The following is a 22,160-nucleotide window of genomic DNA, read 5'->3' as shown; positions in this document are numbered from 1 at the left end:
TGATGTTTCTATCCCTCTCTTCCTCTCCCTTCCTCTCTCTGAAATCAATTTTTAAAAAATGTATTTTTTTTAAAGTATGCACATTACAAACTGCCAATCAGCAGCAAAGGAAAAGCCTCTGGCTCTAGTGAGCAAGGCAGAAGTTCAAAACTGAGGTCTGCTGTGGAGCGTTAATGTGTATGGTGGTATTAAGGCTTTTTGATAGAAGCATTTTGCTTATTTAGTTCATTTAAAAATCAGTGTCATAGCTAGTGTTATTTTATTAACTAAATCTTGATGATCACTATCAATTGAATTGTACAAATGCCCTCATGTGAAATTATACAGTTTATTCTCAAAATATCCCAAGGTTACTTGTTAATAAATTCCTCATTTAGTGTATTTCCAGAAATCACTCACACACAAAGAAACAACAAAACAGAACCTGTACAAAAATAAGAGCTCTCCATTTTCCGTAACACCTTATCTTTCGTGTAATGAACTTGTGAATATAAAAAAAAGTACCAGTTTAGAAAATTATAAAAACATTGCTATGTCGTAAGTGCTCTACATTCTTTAGGAAAACATTCCTTTAGAAATAGGACAACTATTGGGAAGCCTTTGTGAAATTCAAGTCCTGGATGTGCCACCGATGCCTGCCCGCTACAGGGCAGCATTCATACCCGATCAGTCCCCCGTGCCACGTCTAGAAACTGCCTGCGACTTGCCACGAGTAAGATATCATTCCTCTTTCTTCAGATGTCATTATTAAGTTCTGTGGATATCCTCAGGGTGACACTCTATTAAAAAAGCAAAGAAAGGTTTAAAAGAAGTTCAGCAAGTCCAGTACCAGCTATTCAAGTCCCCAAAGCTGTGCAGCCCCAAAGACATGACCTCATTAAGACTGCTGCTAAGCTTGAGTTGAGTCCTCAAGAAGTTTCTTGGCTTTCTATATATTTTTAGCTAGTCCCAACTCATTTGTTTCAAAATGTAAGGTTTTTATCTGTGGCCAAATCTAATAAGGTTCCACCTTCTCTCTGCCTTGGGGACATTTTTCAACAACATACTTTTATTTTTTCAAAAGACATATGGCCTTGGCTGGGTAGCTCAGTTAGTTAGAGCAGTGTCTCAACACACCAAGGTTGTGGGTTTGATCCCTGGTTAAGGCACATACAAGAATCAACTAATGAATGCATAAACAAGTGGAACAACAAATAGATGTTTCTATCTCTCTCTCCTCTCTCTCTCTCTCTCTCTCTCTCTCTCTCTCTCTCTCAAATCAATAATCAATAAATAAAGTATTTAAAGAAATAAAAAGACGTATCTCCAGGGGTGGGGGATGGGTGGTGGTGGGCAAAAAGGGGGAAAATGTGGGACATCTGTAATAGTGTCAACAATAAAAAATAAAATAAAACAACATAAAAAGACATATCATTTGGAACCAGTAAATGAGACCTAAAAAAAGATCAGGATGTATAACTATAAACATCAAATGGCAGAGGACACTGGAAACTTCATTGTTTGGGAGAGCTGTTAAAGCCGCATGCCTTCGGGAATAGACTAAGTTGCACAATACATATTTTTTCCAAACACGTAATAATAAAAAGAAAGGTAAATCATGCTCTTATTTTTTATGCAAGAAATTTTCTATGGATTTTTCCCATCCTAATTGTCAGCAATTTATAACACTGAAATTGATAAATACCTACCTGGAAATCATGGATGAACGTTAGGAAGTAAAAAATAAAACCGAAGGCCACTGTCCATTCACAGATCGCACTCACCACGTGATATGCATAATCCTAACAGCAATGGGAAAGAAACACAATTTAGCCTAAAGGATGCATTTCCGAGCAGAGGAGGCTGTCCGGGAGCATCAGTCAACCCCTGGAGCAAATATAGCAGCAAGGTTGTGCAGGTGAATGACAGGGCGCCTGCCCAGTTAGAACGTGGGTGCAATAATTCCCAAAGTACTTTCTCCCTCTTCTATGCTCAGGCTTTAAGACTTGTCTATAGCCTGGCAGGCGTGGCTCAGTGGTTGAATGTCAACCTATGAAATAGGAGGTCAAGGTTCGATTCCTAGTCAGAGCACATGCCTGTGTTTCGGGCTCCATCCCCAGTGTAAGGTGTGCAGGAGGCAGCCGATCAATGATTCTCTCTCATCGTTGATGTTTCTATCTCTCTCTCCCTCTCCCTTTCTCTCTGAAATCAATAAAAATGTTTTTGTTTGTTTTTTTAAAAAAAGGCTTGTTTATAGAGTTTCAAAAAGCAAAAGAAGGGCCAAAATATGGCTAGGACTGGGAAGGCAGTGTGGACTCCACAGAAGGCAGAACTTCCCATGCGGAGCAGGACTTGCTCTCCAGAGGCTGGGAATCCCCAAGTTTTCCAAAGACGAAGTGTATGTATCGAGAGGAAATTGGCTAACTGTCACCACCGGGTTTTGTGCTCTCTGGGGCTACAGAAAATGTCAGTTCAGAAAATAGTTCAGCTTAATATTATATGTAAGCATAGCAACAAGGCAAATGCTAATGAGACATCTGTACACAGTCACTATCTTCTTGGGAGCAGGAAGGAGAGAATGAGCAGCAAGAATGAGAATGGCTTTCACTGGGTCCCAAGGTCAGCTGCCTATGGAAGCCAGGAGATTAATAAAAATCAATGGAACTGATAGTTGCAAAGAGAGAGGGAAGTGGGGAGGAAGCCCATGCTTACCAGCTCAATTCCATTTTCACCAAATGGGAAAATATGACACCAGGGTTGCTTGTAAAAAGTGAAAACAGAAGTGTGTGTGTGTGTGTGTGTGTGTGTGTGTGTGTGTGTGTGATCTCCTGATTTTGAAATGATGGAAACTTTTTAAAAAGCATTTTTAAACTCCGTCTAAGTAAAAACTAACACCTGCATTTTGACGTTGCCCATTTGCCAAATCAGTCTGATTTCAAACCATGACCTGTTGGTTTTTGTTATTTTACCTCCCTCCCCCTACTTTGCTTTCTGCTATAGATTAAAAATGTGAATAAACAAATGGTACTGGATTGCAAGTCAGTTCCATGATGACAGCTTTCTTTGATCCAGTTTTCATCCGCAAAGATTAATTGAGGAACATCAAAATCTCAGACACCTCTCCTTACACTCCCCCTTCCAGGACATCTCCATCCACCCACTCTCCTTATCCAGGTCGCATTGGGGAGAACCTGACCACCTCACACTAGGGGGTAGAGAACAGAAGTTGCCCCCTTTTGGTGACAGAACCAGGGGATCTGCCTCATGCCCTTATCATCCCGGGACAATAAAGATGGCTTATAAAATTTTGGCAGAAATTTCTTTATAATGATGTTAATGAAAGTATGCTGAACCAGAAGTCCAGACTCCACTACCCATGTGTGAGTACAGGCAAAGCTCTAATTTCCTTGCTCCATAAAATGAGACCATGCCATTCTAATTCTCACTCTCCCCACCAAGTTAGTCAACTCACAAGTCTGCATTATGAAAACCCTAAAGCAGTACACATTCATTTGAGGCAGTACCCAAATGCTTATTCCATTCAGTGAATTAATGCAAAGGACTTTCTTTTCATTTATTGATATTGTGAACAGAAGGCAATCTAAGAGTGGCATGGTAATTTATGGAGTGAATATAAAAACAGGTACTTTTAACATTTTTAAGATTAAATAAGAATTGAAAAATAAAAAGGCTTTTTAAACAGCCTGGGGATATGCTTTGATGAACCCTTCCCAGCAGCTGATTTTTGTTTGATTTGTGGGGGAAGGTCTCCCCCGAGTGGTTGAAAAGTAAAGTACACCTGAGGCTGCTCTGCTGTGAGGTCTCACTCTCAGGAAGCAATCTATATATACATATGCCTAAGCAACCTTTTGACAGGTAGCTATAATGCCCACTGACCACCAGGGGGCAGATGCTCAACACACAAGCATGGAAACATGGAACAGACTGATGAATCTCAGAGCGGGGGGGTGGGAGGGAGAGGGCGGGGGAGGAAGAATTTAACCAAAGATCTTATATGCATACTAGAGGCCTGATGCACGGATTCGTGCACCGGTGGGGTCCCTCAGCCTGGCCTGTGGGAATAGGGCTGAAACCGGCAGTCCGACATCTCCTGAGGGGTGCAAGATTGTGAGAGGGCACAGGCCAGGTCAAGGAACCCCACCAGTGCATGAATCCATGCACTGGGCCTCTAGTGTTTTATAAAACTTTTCTGAATCATTCTCTTCCTCAGCACCTTCAGTCTTTCCCTATCTCCTGCAGACTCCCATTGTATGCCAGAATCCTCTGACCACGCTCTCCCCTATAGCCTTCATCATCTCATTTCTCCTCTCCCTCTCACCTCTAAATGTTCACAGACAGCTGGATAAAGGAAAGACTCCTCTCACCATTTTTTTAACCTCCTGCAATTGGCTTTTAACTCCAGCATTCCTAACTGAAACTGCATTTTGGATAACATCAGTAACTCCACCTCTCCCTTGAAAAAATGTTCCTAAAAGAGACCAAAAAAACAAACACCCACTCCTGCTATTCTTTCACCAACTCTTCTCTCCAGGGTGTCATTCATTCTCCATATGGCATCGAGATGAACCACCGCTGTAAGTATCTAATGGCACAAGTCCATCTCACATCTGAACATTCAGTCCTGGGTGTTGTGATCTTTGGTCTGGAAATGACCACTCACTCCACCCTATGCTCTGATGGCTCTCAATCCCACCAGAGGTCCAGTCCCATGTGTTCAACTGGACATTTCTCCTTGATGTTTTATTATAGCCCCAAATTCAACAATTCTGAAACCAAATCCATCCACGTCCCCCAGGAAATAATCTATCCTCTCAGGGATCTTATCTCTCTCTGTTCATGGGAACAAATTCTTTGGTTCGCCCAAGAAGTCCTCTTTGATTCATCATGTTCTTTCATTCTCATGTTAGTCACGTGCCAGTGCTCGTCAAATATTTTCCCCCTATTACTCCCAATCAATCTAGGCTGATCTTGATTTGAAATCTGAACTGCCTTCTCTGTCATCCTAACTCTGGGCTCCCTCCTCTTCAATCCATCCCAGGCATTTCTTCTAACTAATGTTCATCCAATAATATTCTTTCAATTTACTTCCCTCAGAGGCAAGGGGGGGTGGTGGGAAGAGATTACCCAAAGATCTTTTGCATTACCTATGCACACAGATAGTAGGGTGATGAAGGCCTGAAGCAGGGTGGGAACCGGGTGGAGGGGGACAGTGGGGGGAAATGGGGACATCTGTAATACTCTCAACAATAAAGATTTTTTTTAATTTTTAAAATAATCCCAGGAATCATTTGGGATTACTCCAATAGCTAATTACAATCCATGAATTGCCAAATAGTTGGACAGTAAGTTACTTCCTTCATATTTTGCAACTTGTTCTAAGAAATGGCAGTGATCCTTTCTTTCTAAGAAGGCTTCACACAGCCACAGTCTCATACCACCAGTCTTGACATTCATATTGAAAATGGCTTGAATTTTACCTTTTCTTGTGGATTCCACTCCAGCTTGGTTATGGAAATCAGTGAAGCACAGGTAATCACTAAAAAAAGGAGAGTGTTAAGGAAAGTACTGAAGAAAATAGGTCCTTTAATGTTAAGACTAGATTATTCTTCTAATAGTATAATTACACAGTGTTAAACATGTTTCACCTCACACCCATTAGGTTGTGAAAACAACTGTTGGTGCAGATGTGGAGAAGTTGGAACCCTTGTGCACTGTTGGTGGGAATGTAAAATGGGGCAGCCACTGTGGAAAACAGTACAGAGATTCCTCAAAAAATTAAAAATAGAATTACGATATGACACAGCAGTTCCACTTTGGGGTATACACCCCAAATAATTGAAAGTAGAGTTTTAAAGAGATATTTGTACAGCCATGTTCATGGCAGCATTACTTATAATAGCTAAACCTTGGAAGCAACCCAAGTGTCTGGTGACAGATGAATGGATAAGCAAAATGTGCTATATACATACAATGGAATATTATTCAGGAAGGACATCCTGCAATATGTTAAATATAGATAAACCTTGAAGACATTAAGCTAAGTGTAATAAGCCCGTTAGAAAACATAAGTACTATATGATTTCACTTTTATGAGGTACTTAAGTAGTCAAAATCATAAAGACACTAGAACAGTGGTTTCAAACCCTGGGGAGAGGGGACAATAGGGAATTATTGTTTAACTAGAGGCCCAAATGCATGACATTCGTGCACGGGGGTTGGGGGAGTCCCCTCAGCTCGGCCTTCACCCTTTTGATGTCCAGGACCCCTCAGGGGATGTCTGCCTGCCAGGAATCGGCCTTAATCAGGCAGTGATACATCCCTCTTGCAGTCCAGGGCTCTTGCAGTCCAGGGCTCTCACAGTCTGGGACCCCTTGTTCCTTACCATCCACCTACAGTGGAGGTGGGAGAGGCTCCCATGGCCACCACTGCTGCACTTGCCAGCTGTGAACCCGGCTTCTGGAGCCCTTAGCTATTATAAGTAATGCTGCCATGAACATGGCTGTAATGAGCGGTGCCTGTGGGAGCACACTGGCCACCAGGGGGCAGCTCCTGCGTTGAGCATCTGCCCCCTGGTGGTCAGAGCGCATCATAGCAACCGGTTGTTCTGCTTTGCATATTAGGATTTTATTATATAGGACTAGAGGCCCAGTGCATGATTGAATCATGCACGTGTAGGGTCCCCTACACGCTTTCGCTTTCGATCACGGGGGAGCTGGGTGCCTGTCCGCTGGTGCACCAGGCCTTTCAGAAGCCTCCGGCGCAGCGAAGGCTTCTGAAAGGCCTGGTGCCTGAGCGGACAGGCACCCAGCTCCCACGCTTTTGATGGTCCGCGGTGGGACGTGAGCTCGCTGCCCCAGAGGCCCCTTCTGTGCCGCAGCACAGCCATGGCGCAGACTCTGAGCTCGAGCTGCCGCTGGTGACGCGAGCTCAGCGTCCCGCTGGCCCAATCGACCACCCAGGCCACCCCAAGTCCCGCCCCCCCGGCGCCTCCTGGCCAATCGCAGGCATAGCGAAGGTACGGTCAATTTGCATATTTGTCTATTATTAGGTAGGATAAGTGTAGATTTTGTTTTACAAGATGAAAAAATTATGGAATGGATGGTGGTGATGGTTATACAACTATGTGTATTTAATAACACTGAACAATAATTAAAAAGTGGTCAAGATGCCCAGCTGGCATGTCTCAGTAGTTGAGCATCCACCGATGAACCAGCAGGTCACAGTTCAATTCCCGGTCAGGGCACTTGTCCCGGTTGTGGGCTAATCCCAGTAGGAGGCATGCAGGAGGCAGCTGATCAATGATTCTCTCTCATCATCAATGTTTCTATCTCTCTCTCCCTCTCCCCTCCTCTCTGAAATAAATTAAAATGTATTTTAAAAATCGAAGAGTTATGTCCTACACCTGACCTTGGGGCCAACCTAATAATGCCAGGCACTGAGTCCATTGCCCTCTGTGGACAGCAAGGTCTGCACAAAGGCAGTGACATTCATTTGACTGAACTTTTAAGGCAAAAGAGAGAGAACTGAGATGCTCTTAAAAAGTTAAAAATTCAAAGTGTTGCCTCAATGCCAAGTTTAGAGCCTCCTCTAAATTCGGGGTCAGCACCTCCTCTCCCTACCCCCACCCCCATAGTTTGCAATGCTGAACACTTCTCCGTTTTTTTAAAATAAAGCATAGCAGATTCTCTAACCCTTTTATGACCATACTTCTGTTTCTAATAGTTTTAAAGTCTCTTAATTCTTTCATTTATTTGTTTTTTAGTTCCCTGTTCTGGGCACCAGGTACCATGCTGCAGGGGGAAAAGGAAGAGGTGGGGGAAACCCTGGCTAAACGGACTTGGTCTCAACTCCCAGAAACCTCACAGTCTTGTCGAAGGAAGCCCAGGGCTGTGCCACGTGACAGACAAGAACAGGGCACTGTGATAAGGCAGAGGGAAAAGTATTAATTCAGAGTGGAATGGGGATTGAGGAGTCAGGGAGGCCTTCCCTGAGTTGAACTTACTCTAAGTTATGAAGTTTGAGGAGCCCTCTAGAGCAGAGCTGCCCCACAGAAATACAACGCCAGCCACATGTGTAATGTTAAATGTACTGTAGTTGCTGTGTAGTAGGCAGTCAGACAGGCATGAGCAGACTAGGAGCCATAGGCCAGGTATGGAATGTCACCAGGGCAGAAAGCCCGGGGTACCTAGCAACCAGCAAAACTAGGAAAACAGGGACCTTACCCCAGGGTGACCTTTCCTTCCCTATTGAGCCTTTCAGGTCTCACTAGTCATGAGGCAGACCACCGCCCCTTCCCTCCCCACCCCGACACACACTTAGAGGAGGAACAAGGGGGGCCAGAGAATAGTCTCATATGACTCCTTGCACAACCACTCCTTTAAGCATTAAGTCCTCAGGACAATGATGTTCTGGCACGTATCAACTGATTTTGGAAGCACAGCCTCAGGTGTGTTGAACACAGAGACAAGAGTTTTGGTCAAACTGGAAAAAAACATCTAGGACTCAGCTCCAGGCCCAGAAAAGCAGTAAGGCCAGGAGGGGCAATGCATGGCTAACATTAGGACCAGCTTTGATGGCTACTGACCCCCTGCCCTGGCACCTATCAACCATGACCCTGAAAGGACACACCTGGAAAAGCTGATGAGTATTCTATTGAGATCCTCCCTAGGACCTCCCCTAAGATCCCTGCCTTTAAAGAGGGGATAAAAACCCTTGGATGGAGGACCCAACTCTCTCTCCTTCCCTCTTACCCAGCCTCCCTCCCTCTCTCTATCTCTTTCTTGAGCATATCAGGGCCTTTCCCCACCCCCTTTTTTCCCCAGTGCATGCTCTCTGGGGAACACACCCGAGCCTTTCCCCCTCTCCTTCCCCAAGGTGCGTTCTCTGCCTCTGTAGCTTGTTTCTGAGCCCATGCAGCCCAGCTGGCTCACTTCTTCCACTTCTACCTCTTGACTTTCTAAATAAACTTCTGCTTGTATTTAAGTCTTGGCTATGAATTCTTTATTAGCCAGAACTCAAGTACTGAGGTTGCTGAACTGAGGTCCATTTGCCAGTAACATTCTGGCATTGTTTCTCGAGCTGACAGCAACATTTTAAGAAAACTAAAAAACAACAAATGAAATTTAATTTTAATGACATAGCTCCTTGAACACAATAGATAAAAAAAATATTACCAGTTCAACGTGTAATAATACAAATAATTATTAATGAGATATTTTACTCTTTTTTTTTTTTAAGTCGTTGAAATCTGGGGTATGGTTTACATCATAACCTGTCTCAACACAGACTAGCCACATTTCAAGTTCACAATAGCTACACATGGCCTGTGGCTACCATATTGGCCAGAAAGACAAGGTGGAGGGGGTGGTATTCAGCCAGGAGAAGGGCAGGGGGCAAAAGCAGAGGACAGGAAGCAGTGCAGTCTTGGTGACTCTCAGAGCACATGTCTCAAGCAAGGGAACCTGGACCTTGTGCTGTTATTTTGTGAAAGTAACGCTGTAGAAGCTGGCGCAAGACAGAGTTCACCAGGAAAGGCCTAGAAGCCTAACTCTAATGTGCCTCAGTTTCTTCAGTAGGTAAATGAGGCCGTTTCACAGAAATACTACAGTAAAGAGAAACAAAGGCATTTTAAAGATGCTTTGAAATTTTTGTAAGAGAATATAAATACCATGTTTAATGCCAAAGACTTTTCTATATGAAGAATTTGTTCAAGGTCACGTGATACAGGGACATACCCTGCTTCTGTGTGGGGCTGCAATCCCTTGGCATGGCTAAGAACTTCTAGAAACAGGAACTCATAGAATTCGAAACTCTGAGGCCTGAAATGATTATTGTGCTAAAACTCTCTCTGATTTTAATATTTAGAGATCTGTCTCCAGAGTTAAAAGCAAGGGAAGGTTTCAGGCTAAAGGTCTGAAGGAAATGTATTTGAAGAGAAAGCATGAATGTCTTCAATCCATAAAGAGAACAAGAAAACTGAGAAGGAACTACCTTAGGAACCAGGGTATATATTTTGTCGTTAAATTTCTCAATACTACTGGTAAGATTTGTTTCCTCTGTGCTTACAAATTTTGTAATTAAAAATTTCCTTCCCCAAAATGAAAACAAAACAAACCCCAAGACCATGCACAGACTTCGCATTTTGTAGAGCTTCTATCTCAAAAGAGCAATGCAGAGCTTAATAGCAGAAGCACATGATACACTGTCACTCAAGCTTGCCCACTTTATACCACAGGCCAACCCAAACGAACAACATGGCTAACAGAATAGTTCCCATTTTCCTGTAACATAATCACCCTTTTTCATGACTCTGCAGCTTTCTCCGATAGGAGTGCAAATGGTATTTCAAAAGATGGGAAATATTTCACCCCTTGGAGACCACAGCTTTTTTATGTTCTTTGTTTAATGCCGAGAAAGAGAGAGAGACAGAGAGAGAGCGTTTTCATTTCCTCTAAATCAGAACATACAAATGTGATTGATAGATTTTTTTCTTTTCACGTTGAATTACAAAATGAGATAAAATTTTGAAAATAAAATCAGTGGTAAAAAGAAAAGGCTACCTGTACTTTAATTGACTTGGAAATAGATAATAAAAAGCTTTTAAAAACCTCTTAATGTGGATGAGTAAATGAAAACATCAAATCACCTACAGCCATTGAGAAGAAAGAGTCTGAGCTCCTAGGACTTCACAGAGCTATTCCTTTAAGTACAAGGTCAATATTTGATGTCTTTAGCCAAGTACTCCAAAGAAAAACAAATATTTTACATGGCTGTTAAAACTGACCCCGGTGGAAGGAAAGTAAACAGAAACTGACATTTCCCGACATCTTCCCAGCCTCCTTTCATACCATTCTTTTCCCTCAACATTGTTTTTATCTAAGCTGACCAAGTTGAGACATATTCTCAATGATTTACACGTTTCTCCCAATGGTTCTTCTGAAGTATATGGAAACTTGGCCGTTAACCTTTGCTTTTCTCATGCTTTTTTGCTGGGGGGCGGGCAGGGGAAGGTGTCAAGCTTGTAAGGACACTGACAGATGTGAAAAGGATACTGGGGATGACAGCTGCGCAGGAAATGAAAGAGATGGTCATCCGTACGCGGCAGGTGGAGAGGGTGTTCCACTGAGGACATGACTTGTAGGAGATGATGGATTGCAGGAGTGTGTACACCACGCCGCAGACAAAGGCCAGAAGGGCACCGCCATCATGGACCACAGGGACCGCTAACTCCTAGGGAGAAAGACACATGTATGTTATTCCAAGTGGGTCTGTCCACACCGTGATCTGAGCACTCCCTCCTCCCTCTGGGCTATCGGAAGCCATCCACTGTCACAGATGACCCCAAATGGAAAAGAAGGTCCTCGCTGGTTTGGCTCAGTGGATAGAGCGTTGGCTTGTGGACTGAAGGGTCCTGGGTTTGATTCCCGGTCAGGGCACATGCCTGGGTTGCGGGCTCGATCCCTAGTGTGGGGCCTGCAGGAGGCAGTCAATCAATGATTCTCTCTCATTGTTGATGTTTCTCTCTCTCCCTCTCTCTTCCTCTCTGAAATCAATAAAAATCTGTTTTTTAAAAAAGAAAGAAAGAAAATGTGGCTGCTTGAACAAGATTACCAAGAGAAAAGACTCCCTGCACAATGAAGTAAATGTTCCACACAAGCTTGGGCGTGTGGGATGAGGACAGAGTGACGTCTACCTTAGAGGGGCAAAGTGGGGTATGGTGGGCGGTGGAGTCTGGCTGACCTGAGTAAAAAAATCTTGACTCCACCACTGGAACCTTAGTTTAAAACCTCAATTTCTGATCTGTAAAATGGGTGTATTAATTTCTGCCTTGCAGGTCTGCAATGCAGCTTATTTGATAAACTGCATACAAAAGTATGCAAAAGTGCCACGGGTGCTTGGGGTTTTTAGGCTCCCTGCTCCCCACTAATCTCTATTTGTCCCTCCCAAGCTACCCCAAATCTAAAAAAACTGCTCTTGCAATGCTAAGACAACTTCAAATCAAGTCCCTGGCCCCCAGTCATTTCAACAGGAAGGCAGCCCCTATATCCAGTCTAGGCAGAAAGCCTGGCGTTACCCCAAATGTGGTCATTGGGAGCCATCAAAGAGCTCACTTTAAGCTCTGTGCCCATTGAACATTTGAAAGGAGCTTAAAGTGTTCAAATGTTCAATGGGCACCTACCTTCCGGCACAACAATGACATTTAGATTGAATGACTGAGTCCCTACTTGAACGTACAATTTTGAGTTTTGCAAAGGGGCAAGTTAAAGTATTGTCCACGAAAGCCTGATTTTGGCCACAACTCATTGTCCACACCTGTTTTCCAGACTTTTCTTTGACCACCCAGGTTTCCATAGCCCCACTGTGTTCTTCATCCAGACTGTTCACACAAAAAAACATACTGCATCGACCTATGAACCAGGAGGTCATGGTTCAATTCCCAGTCAGGGCACATGCCCTGGTTGTGGGCTCAATCCCTAGTGGGGGACATATGAGGGCAGCCAATCAATGATTCTCTCTCACTGAATCTCTGAATGAATCTCACTGAATCATTGAATCTCTCCCTCCCTTCCTCTCTGAAATCAATAAAAATATATTTAAATAAATTTAAAAAATAAAAATAAAAGGAAAAATGTCTCAGTTATATGTAATGTTCAGCATGGTGACTATATTGAATAAAGGTGTATTTTCAAAAATTGCTAAGATAGCAAATTTTTTTTCAGAGAGAGTAAATCTTAAAAGTGCTCCTCACACGGAAAAAAAGTAACTATGGGAGGTGATAAATGTTAACTAAACTTATGTTTAATCATTGCACAGTATACTGTATACATATATCGAATCACTATGTTATATACCTTGCACTATATCAATGTAATATGTCAATGATATCTCAAAACTGGGGAGAAAACAATATTAAACAACAAACAAACAAAAAAATTAAGAAAAACAAGTTCTTTTCACCCCTTGAATGTTAGTTAGGCACATTTGGTCAAGGGAAAATAAACAAAAAGCAAGGCATCTACTGCTGAGTCATTTCCAGGAATAATCTTCTGAGAATCCTGGTTCTTTCCACTCCACTTTTTTTTTCCACGCTAAGTCAACATTCTGAATTTACGGACTTTTTCCCTCCCACCAGCACTGTCAGGGGATTTGCTTCCTCAGCCTAGACCCAAGTCAACACTCCTGTAGGATCTTAATCTGCAAACTGCACAGGCCCCACGTTAACCCTGACAGTTCCAGATCACGGAGCTGTATCTGGCCTGTGGAGCACAAACTCGCTTATCAAAAATGCCTTTTGAAGGGAAATGATTCTTAGATCTGACATGAATCTTGGACTGAGGATAAGATGAAAACCTGGTGCTCTTTTGGGATCTCTTTTGCAAAACTCTCTGGTTAATTGAAAACTGAGTAAAAAGAGAGAAAACTAGGATATTGAGAGTGTTCGACCTTAGAAAACATGACTTTTCAAAAAGGAAACTTCTCGAGGAAAAGTACAGCAGAGGCAGAAACTGGTGAGGACATACCTAAACGTAGCCATCCCACCCACCAGCCCAGGAAAGGGAGCTATCTGTGAACTTCAGATGAACACAATTTACTTCCTACTCAGGGAAATCCCACCAAGGCTCTCTCCTGCCCTCACATCTCTCCTTCTTCTCAAGGTAACAGCTCAAGTTGGTTTGCTCATGGCCTGCCGAAAATGAATTACAGGATGTCAAACAAGGAAGTTGTCAAGATGGGAACAATGACAAGGCAAACACTTTGCTCTCAGGAAAGTTACCGATTCTATTTCTGGGTTTTGTGAAAATGTAATCGTGTCATGGGAGCCTTTAAGAGAACCAAGAGTCCAATTATCTAACCATCTAAGTTTTCTTCTGAAAGTCTGCCCTTTGTGGCTTAAAAATCGACAGGTGTATCACTAACAATGTTGAATGATTTGGAGAATAAAGTAATTAGGATATCAGACAGTGCCTACTATTCCCTGCTGAACAATTTCTATCCACGCGTACTAGACAAAGGATATCATTCCAGGTGTCTCCCCTCCCCCCGCCCCCTTTTTTTTTCATCATGCTTTCTTTTTTTTTTTTTTTTATTGATTGTTTACAGAGAGGAAGGGAGAGGGATAGAAAGCTAGAAATATCGATGAGAGAGAAACACCTATCAGCTGCCTCCTGCACACCCCCCACCGGGGATGTGCCCGCAACCAAGGCACATGCCCTTGACCGGAATCGAACCTGGGACCCTTCAGTCCGCAGGCCGACGCTCCATCCACTGAGCCAAACCGGTTTTGGCTCATCATGCTTTCTGATGCTGCAACTCTGTGAATCTTGACATGCTTTTTTCTCCCAGAGGTTTCCTCCTGGTAGCAATGAGGTTACCTCTTTCCCACAGGTTCAGGACAGACTGCTTCGATGCAAGGGCCACTTCTGCCTTTACTACTCCTATGATCTTGGGTAAGTATTCACCTCTCTGGGCCTCCACTTCGCCATTGAGAATGAGGAAAACTATACTACCTATCTTCGAAAGTTGTCATTAGAATTGTATGAGTTAGAGCACTGAATGCTGTCATGTCACGTAGAAAATTTCCAGTACATGTTATGAGAAACAAAATGAATACGGTCATAAAGCATAAGGAAATGTCACAGAGTCTCTACCATGTGGGAAATGTCACGGGCAACCATGCATTGCAGCAGTGTCTGATTTCACCACAGAGGGAAAATAAGATAGGAAAGTGAGCTCTCTCTCTTCCCCCTCACCTCTCTCTCTGTCTCTCTACACCAGCTATTTTCAACTGGTGTGCCATGACAGAATTTTTAAAACATGCAATACCTGACTATTTAGTCAGGGGCACTGACTTCTTTTCCCTTAGATTGTAAAATTTTTAAAAAAGTTAACAACCAACACAATGATAGTCATCCAATGTGAATGAATCTAAAGTATACCTATTTTTTTTTATCAGATTGGCAAAAAGAATTTTAGTAATTAGTTTGTGTGCCATGAGATGAAAAAGGCTGAAAATCACTGCTCTATACCATAGAGACCTAGTCTTTCCTCTAATAATCAAGGAACCCTAGTACACTGCTGGTGGGAATGCAGACTGGTACAGCCACTACGGAAAACAGTGTGGAGTTCCCTCAAAAAAATTAAAAATGGAACTGCCATTTGACCCAATGATAACACTTCTAGGAATATATCCTGAGAAGCCTGAAACACCAATATCAGAAAGAATATATGCACCCCTATGTTCATAGCAGCATTACCTACAACAGCTAAGATCTGGAAACAGCCCAAGTGCCCATCAGTAGATGAGTGGATAAAAAAGCTGTAGCACATTTACTCAATGGAATACTTTGCAGCTGTAAAAGGGAAGAATCTCTTAACTGTTGCGACAGCATGGAGAGACCTGGACAGTATTATGCTGAATGAAATAAGCCAGTCAGAGAAAGACAAGCATCACATGATCTCACTCATATGTGGAATCTAATGAACAAAATAATATGACATGGAAGCATGCAATAGCATGAGGATTCTCAGAAGGAAGAGATCAACCAAAGAACTTATATGCATATATGCATAACCCATGGACATGGACAATAGTCGGGAGAAGGCCTGGGGAGGGGAAGGATGTGGAGAGGAGGGGGTCAATGGGAGAAAAAAAGAGGGACATCTGTAATACTTTCAACAATAAAGATGCATTTAAAAATGACACATTAGAAATAATCATAATGATAAAGTAAAGTAAATTAAACAAAGGAGTACCCCTGGGCTGAACAAAAGTCCTGGAATAACTTCCTGTCTGCTGTCACAGGAGACAACAGTGATGGAGAGAGCAGGACCACCCTAGTGTTAGCCTGTAAAGATGAACCCATGATGACCCCCAAGTACAGACCACTGGTTACCATACATTATCTCACCCAATCCTTGCAATAATTCTAGGGGCTGGGTACTATTATAATTAGTACTAATTTAAACACAACAAATGTTTTTAAAATATTAAACATTGTCTCTGTAGCTAAGTAGGTCCCATGTTTTCTTGAAAGAGATCTCAGAATGAACAGGAATCCACAAATTAGAAAACAAGTAGGGTGTTTTCCGAACACCTGACACCATAAGATTATATCAAGCAGACTCCTCAGTAGTCGTCATGTAAGGTAACTGGCTCTAGCTGGGCTACATTTTGGCTCGGCAACTAATTAGCTAAGGAACCCTGAGCAAATTATTTCACTTCCAGGGACCTATGTCCTATTCTGGGAAAGGAAGAGATCAGGTGCCGTTGTTTGACTTTAACACGAGAGGTTCAAACTGTAAAATCAGTACACACACACAGACACACACATACTCATACACAAATGTTTTCACACACAGTGAAGTCATCACAGTGGCTGAAGTCATTCTCCCAACACATCAACCACATCACTGAGAACATGGAGCAATGCAAAGCCTACAGCTTCGCTCAAAGCACTCTCTCTCTCTCTCTCTCTCTCTCTCTCTCTCTCTGTCTCTCTCTCTCTCTCACTAATGCACACATGCCCCCCATCACTCCCAAACACCAGATGGGACTGTGTTTTAAATGGTATTTGTTTCTAAAAAGCAAATTAACCCATTTTAATAAACACATCAACTAGTTGATAGCTATACAAGCACAAGCTTGACTCTTGTATTCTTGCTTCTCTCTTCCGGACACACAAACTCCATCACCCCCATAACCAAAAAAACTTCAGGTCATACCTGAAAATTGGCAACAATGCCCATTCCGATACATCCCACCAATCCCAGAACTAAGGACACCAAGTTAAAAACAGGAGTGCTGAAGTAGCTGGTCTGATTCTGCTTTTCCACTATTTTGTATCTTGTGTACATTGTGGCTGCACCTGAGAAAGAAAGGTACAGTAGTGAATTTTTTTTATTTGACCGTTTTGAAGGAAAAACACAGAAACATTTCGTATTGCTTTTTTTAAAGTTTGTATTTTCACTTTCCTAATTGCAATAGTCTCCCGATATGCCCACCCCTGTCCTTCCTCACCCCATCTTGCTCTCCCCACAATGTGGTGGGGACACACACACACACACACACACACACACACACCCTCTTGGCTGTTATTCTTTTCACATAAACGCTATTGTGCACATATTGTTCTGTGACTTGCCTTTTTTCACTTAAAAATGTGCCATCGAGATCTTGCCATGTCAGTACAAATAGGTCTATCTCATCATGTTTAAGGGTCCCATCTTGGTATATAGTGAGATGCCACATTTATTTCATTCTCCTCCTAATGACAGATTTCTACATCGTTTCTGTGTATTTCCTATTCCAAGCAATGTTCAATGAACATCCTTGTCTTTATCCCACTTTCAGTGCTTCTGAAAGACAAATTCCTAGAAGTGGTATTACTGGGTCAAAAAACTGTGCCTAAAATGCCAAGAAGTATCGCAAAATTGTTCCGAGACTGTAGCGATTTATACTCCCAGAGCAAAGCTTGAAAGCAATTCTGTATGCTCGTGCCTTTTTAATGGTTGGAAATCTAATGACTGAAAAATAGCCACCTGTTGGTTTACTTTGCATTTCTCTGATAGTGAGATTGAGCAAATTTCAGTATGCCTACTGACATTTGCATGTCTTCTTATGAAAATTGCATGTTTACAATTTTTTTGTATTTTCTCTTGAGTTGATCTATTCATTTAAAAAAAAAAATATATATATATATATATTTCAGAGAAGAAGGAAAAGTTAGAAACATCAATAATGAGAGAGAAACATTGATAGGCTGCCTCCTGCACACCCCCTACTGGGGCCTGAGCCCACAATCCAGGCATGTGACCTGACTGGGAATCAAACTGTGACCTCCTGGTTCATAGGTCGACACTCAACCACTGAGCCACACCAACCGTGTGGTCTATTCATTTTTAATCTGTAGCTGCTTTTTATACATTATGTACATTTGTCTATTGTCTGCTCTAATAAATATTACAAGTTTTCTTCTGCTTCTGTGTTTGTCTTTAATTCTGTTTCTTGTATCTTTTATCACGTAGAAGTTTTCATTTTCTACTCAAATATGTCAATTTGATGATTAAAGAACTAAGCACAAGCCTGTCACATAGTCGGCACTTAGTCAGGAATGCTGAATAAATGGATAGCTATCAAAATTTTAGATCTTCATTCCCTTTAACTCAATAAATTTATCTTATAGAGAAACTCATATATATATATATATGTATATATATATATACATATATATACATATATATATGCAAAGATATGTTTAAAAGGATATTAACTTTAGCATTTTAAATTCCAAAATCAGAAATAGCCTAAGTATTTAACAAAGGGGACTGACTAAATAATTTATAATACATCCATGAGTTCAAGATCATGTATGTGTTAAAAGAACAAAGTAGATCTCTATGTACTGAAATAGTGTAATGGCCATAATATTTGTGCTGAATTTTAAAAACATGCCTGATCAGCATGGCTCAGTGGTTGAGCATCGACCTATGAACTAGAAGGTCATGGTTCGATTCCCAGTCAGAGCACATGCCCAGGTTACAGGCTCAATCCTGGTATGGGGCAGCTGATCAATGATTCTCTCTCATTATTGATGTTTCTATCTTTCCCTTTCCCTCCCTCTCAGAAATCAATAAAAATATATTTAAAAAAAATAAAAACAGGCTAAAAGCTAATCATTTACCATAAACTTTTAAACAAAGACATTCGTGTCAGATTCTGCCTTGCCTAAAAGCAAAAATCATATTTATCACTTGCTGGTGACAAAATAACCTATCTTTTTAACTGGGACCCTGGGCAAGGATGGTGTAAGAGAGCACTCAGATTGATGGACTGCGTCTACCTCCCCTTGCTCACCCCCAAAACCTTGGGTGGGGAAGACCACAAATGGGTGACGGGGTGAAACTTTCTCTCTGCCAAGGATGAACACATTCCAAAGGTGCCAAGTCACTAGGTAGAGTTTCCAGAACCTCTGTCCCCTCCCACCTGTGCCAGTAGAGAGGGACAGAAGTGTCCCTGGCAAACACCTGCTTGTTCCATAGGGTGGGGGCTTTTAAAAGGACTAAGAGAGAGAGCTCTCTGTGTTATATCAGCAGACCAGGATCACTCCCTAGTAGTGAGCTTTTCCATTATTACATTAATTACTCATGAGAGGGTTGTATCCTATCAACTGTCCCTCAGGGGTACTTGTGGGACTGAAAAGGAAAATCATGGAGAAACCAAGATGGAGGCATAAGGTAAACACCTATACTGCTGCCCAGCACAACAATTTTACAACTGCAACTGGAAGATAGAGCGGACATTGTCCAGAACCACCGGAAAGCTGGCTGAGTGGAAATTCTACAACTAGAAGGAAAGAGAAAAGGACACTGAGACTCAGGAGCTGTGGAGGTGCGGAGATCCGTGTGAGAGGAAAGGGCAGGCGGCTGAATACGTGGCTGGCTTACTTGCAGCACATGGAGAGGGCTGGCAGCTAACACGCAACTAGCTTTCTCATGCGGGAGGAAAACAAAACCTCCCGACTGCACTGAAATCCAGCTCTGGGTGAGACTTTTGGTACCAGACTCATTCGGGGAGAAACCGGACTCTCTGGCAGCGGGCGAAACTCGAGAGCAGCCTTCTCTCAGAGGTGTGTGCAGCCATTGCCACGGGACACTGAGACACAGGGCCCTCTTAGGGCGGGGCTGACAGGAAACAAGGGTGTATGCTCCACCCTGAGACTCCATGCCACCTAAACTGAGCACAGAAGCCCTCCCAGTGGCTAGCTTTCTCCATCGGGAGGGAAGCAAAACCTCCCCACTGTACTGAAATCCAGCTCCGGGTGAGACTTTCGGTACCAGACTCATTTGGGGAGAAACTGGACTGTCTGGCAGTGGGCGAAACTTGAGAGCAGCCTTCTCTCAGAGGTGCATGCAGCCATTGCCGCGGGGCACTGAGACACAGGGCCCTCTTAGGGTGGGGCTGACGGGAAACCAAGTCTGTCTGCTCCACCCTGAGACTCCGCCCCATCCAAGCTGAGCACAGAAGCCCTCCCAGAGGAGACACTGCTGATCCTCACAGCCAATTGGCCTGGAGGTCAACTCCCCCAAGTGATACCAACAACAATCAAGGCTTAACTACAACAAGACTGCACACATAGCCCACAAAGGGGTGCACCAAGAGTGTCCACCACAGGTAACTGGGGAGGCTGAGCTACTGGGCCCTGCTAGGACATCGGGTACACAAAGCAACTCCATCAACCCAGGGAAGCAGCTAAAATGCGTAGACAAAGAGGCAGGCCACAATTGAAGGAAATGGAGGAAAGCAAAAGACTGGATATAGAGTTCAAAACCATGGTTATAAGGTTTTTCAAGAATTTCCTAGAAAAGGCCAATAAATTTAACGAGACCCTCGAGGATATGAAAAATAATCAACTAGAAATTAAGCATACACTGACTGAAATAAAAAATATTATACAGAGACCTAAAAGCAGACTAGAGGATCGTAAGAATCAAGTCAAAGATTTGGAATACCAAGATGCAAAAAACACTCCTCTGGAAAAGCAAAAAGAAAAAAGAATCCAAAAAGTTGAAGATAGTGTAAGAAGCCTCTGGGACAACTTCAATCGTACCAACATCAGAATTATGGGGGTCCCAGAAGAGAGAGAGCAAGATACTGAAAACCTATTTGAAGAAATAGTGTCAGAAAACTTCCCCCACCTGGTGAAAGAATAGACTTATAAGTCCAGGAAGCTCACAGAATCCTAAACTAAAGGAATCCAAAGAGGACCACACCAATACACATCATAATTAAAATGCCAAGAGCAAAAGACAAAGAGAGAATATTAAAAGCAGCAAGAGAAAATCAGATAGTTACCTACAAGGGAGCACCCATACGATTGTCAGCTGATTTCTCAACAGAAACTGTGCAGGCCAGACGGGAATGGCAAGAAATATTCAAAGTGATGAATAGCAAGAACCTACAACCAAGATTACTCTACCCAGCAAAGCTATCATTCAGAATTGAAGGTCAGATAAAGAGCTTCACAGATAAGAAAAAGCTAAAGGAGTTCATCACCGCCAAGCCAGTATTATATGAAATGCTGAAAGGTATTCTTTAAGAAGAAGAGGAAGAAGAAAAAGGTAAAGATAAAAATTATGAACAACAAATATGTATCTATCAACAAGTGAATCTAAAAACCAAGGGAATAAAAAATCTGATGAACAGTATTAACTGGTGACTATAATAGAATCAGGGGCATAGAAAGGGAGTGGACTGACAATTCTTGGGGGAAAAGGGGAGTCGGGGGTGCGGGAAGAGACTGAACAAAAATCGTACACCTGTGGATGAGGACAGGGGCGGGGTAAGGGCAGAGGGTGGGGTAGGAACCTGGTGGAGGGGAGCTATGGGGGGAAAAAGAGGAACAATTGTAATAATCTGAACAATAAAGATTTATTAAATTAAAAAAAAAGAAAAGGAAAATCATGCCTGAGTTGGAGACAAACTGCCCTGCTTCCCCTCCCCCCTCTCTCTAACAGGTGAGACAACACCTTCGTCAGTGGTTCCCAAGCTTTAGGGAGTATCCAAATCCCCTAAACTGCTGGTTCTCCCAGAGGTGCTGATTGAGTCCATCTGTGGTGTGGCCCTGGAACCTGCATTTTAACCAGCACCCCAGCTGCTTTTCATGGAAGCTGCCTTCAGAACATGCTCTGGAAACATTAGTTTATATATTAGATGTCTTTGGCTTACACAAATGTATTGTATGTAAATCACAATTTTAAAAATCGAATTAAATTTAAAATTCATTTCATAATCTCATGGTAAACTGCCAGAAAGCTGAAGAATAGTTCTATGAGGTCATAAATAACTTTGGAGTTCAAGTCATATTAGTTTTCAAAGTAGAGCAAAATTCCAGTTGCTTGGACCAATAGAGAGGGACAGGCAAAACAGTTGTACTTTATTTATTTTTAATGCTTTTCTTTTTTAAAATATATTTTTATTGATTTCAGAGAGGAAGCAAGAGGGAGAGAGAGACAGAAACATCAATGATGAGAGAGAATCATTGATCCGCTGCCTCTTGCATGCCCCACACCGGAGACAGAGCCTGCAACCTGGGCATGTGCCCCAACCAGGAATCCAACCGTGCCTCCTGGTTCATAGGTCGATGCTCAACCATCGAGCCCCC

General features: G+C 42.6%; 1 protein-coding gene across 1 annotated transcript in view; it reads right to left on the bottom strand.

Moving 5' to 3' along the window:
- Positions 1-314: 314 nt before the first annotated feature.
- Positions 315-22,160, bottom strand: part of DRAM1 (DNA damage regulated autophagy modulator 1) — a 37,089-nt gene continuing 15,243 nt past the window's right edge. The window contains exons 3-7 of the mRNA XM_008144756.3: positions 16,723-16,865; positions 11,052-11,229; positions 5,478-5,536; positions 1,689-1,781; positions 315-779 (exon numbers count right to left, since the gene is read on the bottom strand). Of these exons, the coding sequence (XP_008142978.1) occupies positions 735-779; positions 1,689-1,781; positions 5,478-5,536; positions 11,052-11,229; positions 16,723-16,865 (518 nt within the window). The 3' untranslated portion in view covers positions 315-734. The remainder of the gene's footprint in view (positions 780-1,688; positions 1,782-5,477; positions 5,537-11,051; positions 11,230-16,722; positions 16,866-22,160) is intronic.

This window comes from Eptesicus fuscus, chromosome 7 (assembly GCF_027574615.1).
Source record: "Eptesicus fuscus isolate TK198812 chromosome 7, DD_ASM_mEF_20220401, whole genome shotgun sequence".
In the NCBI taxonomy this organism is placed as follows: Eukaryota; Metazoa; Chordata; class Mammalia; order Chiroptera; family Vespertilionidae; genus Eptesicus; species Eptesicus fuscus.
This window is presented reverse-complemented; position numbering and strand designations above follow the sequence as displayed.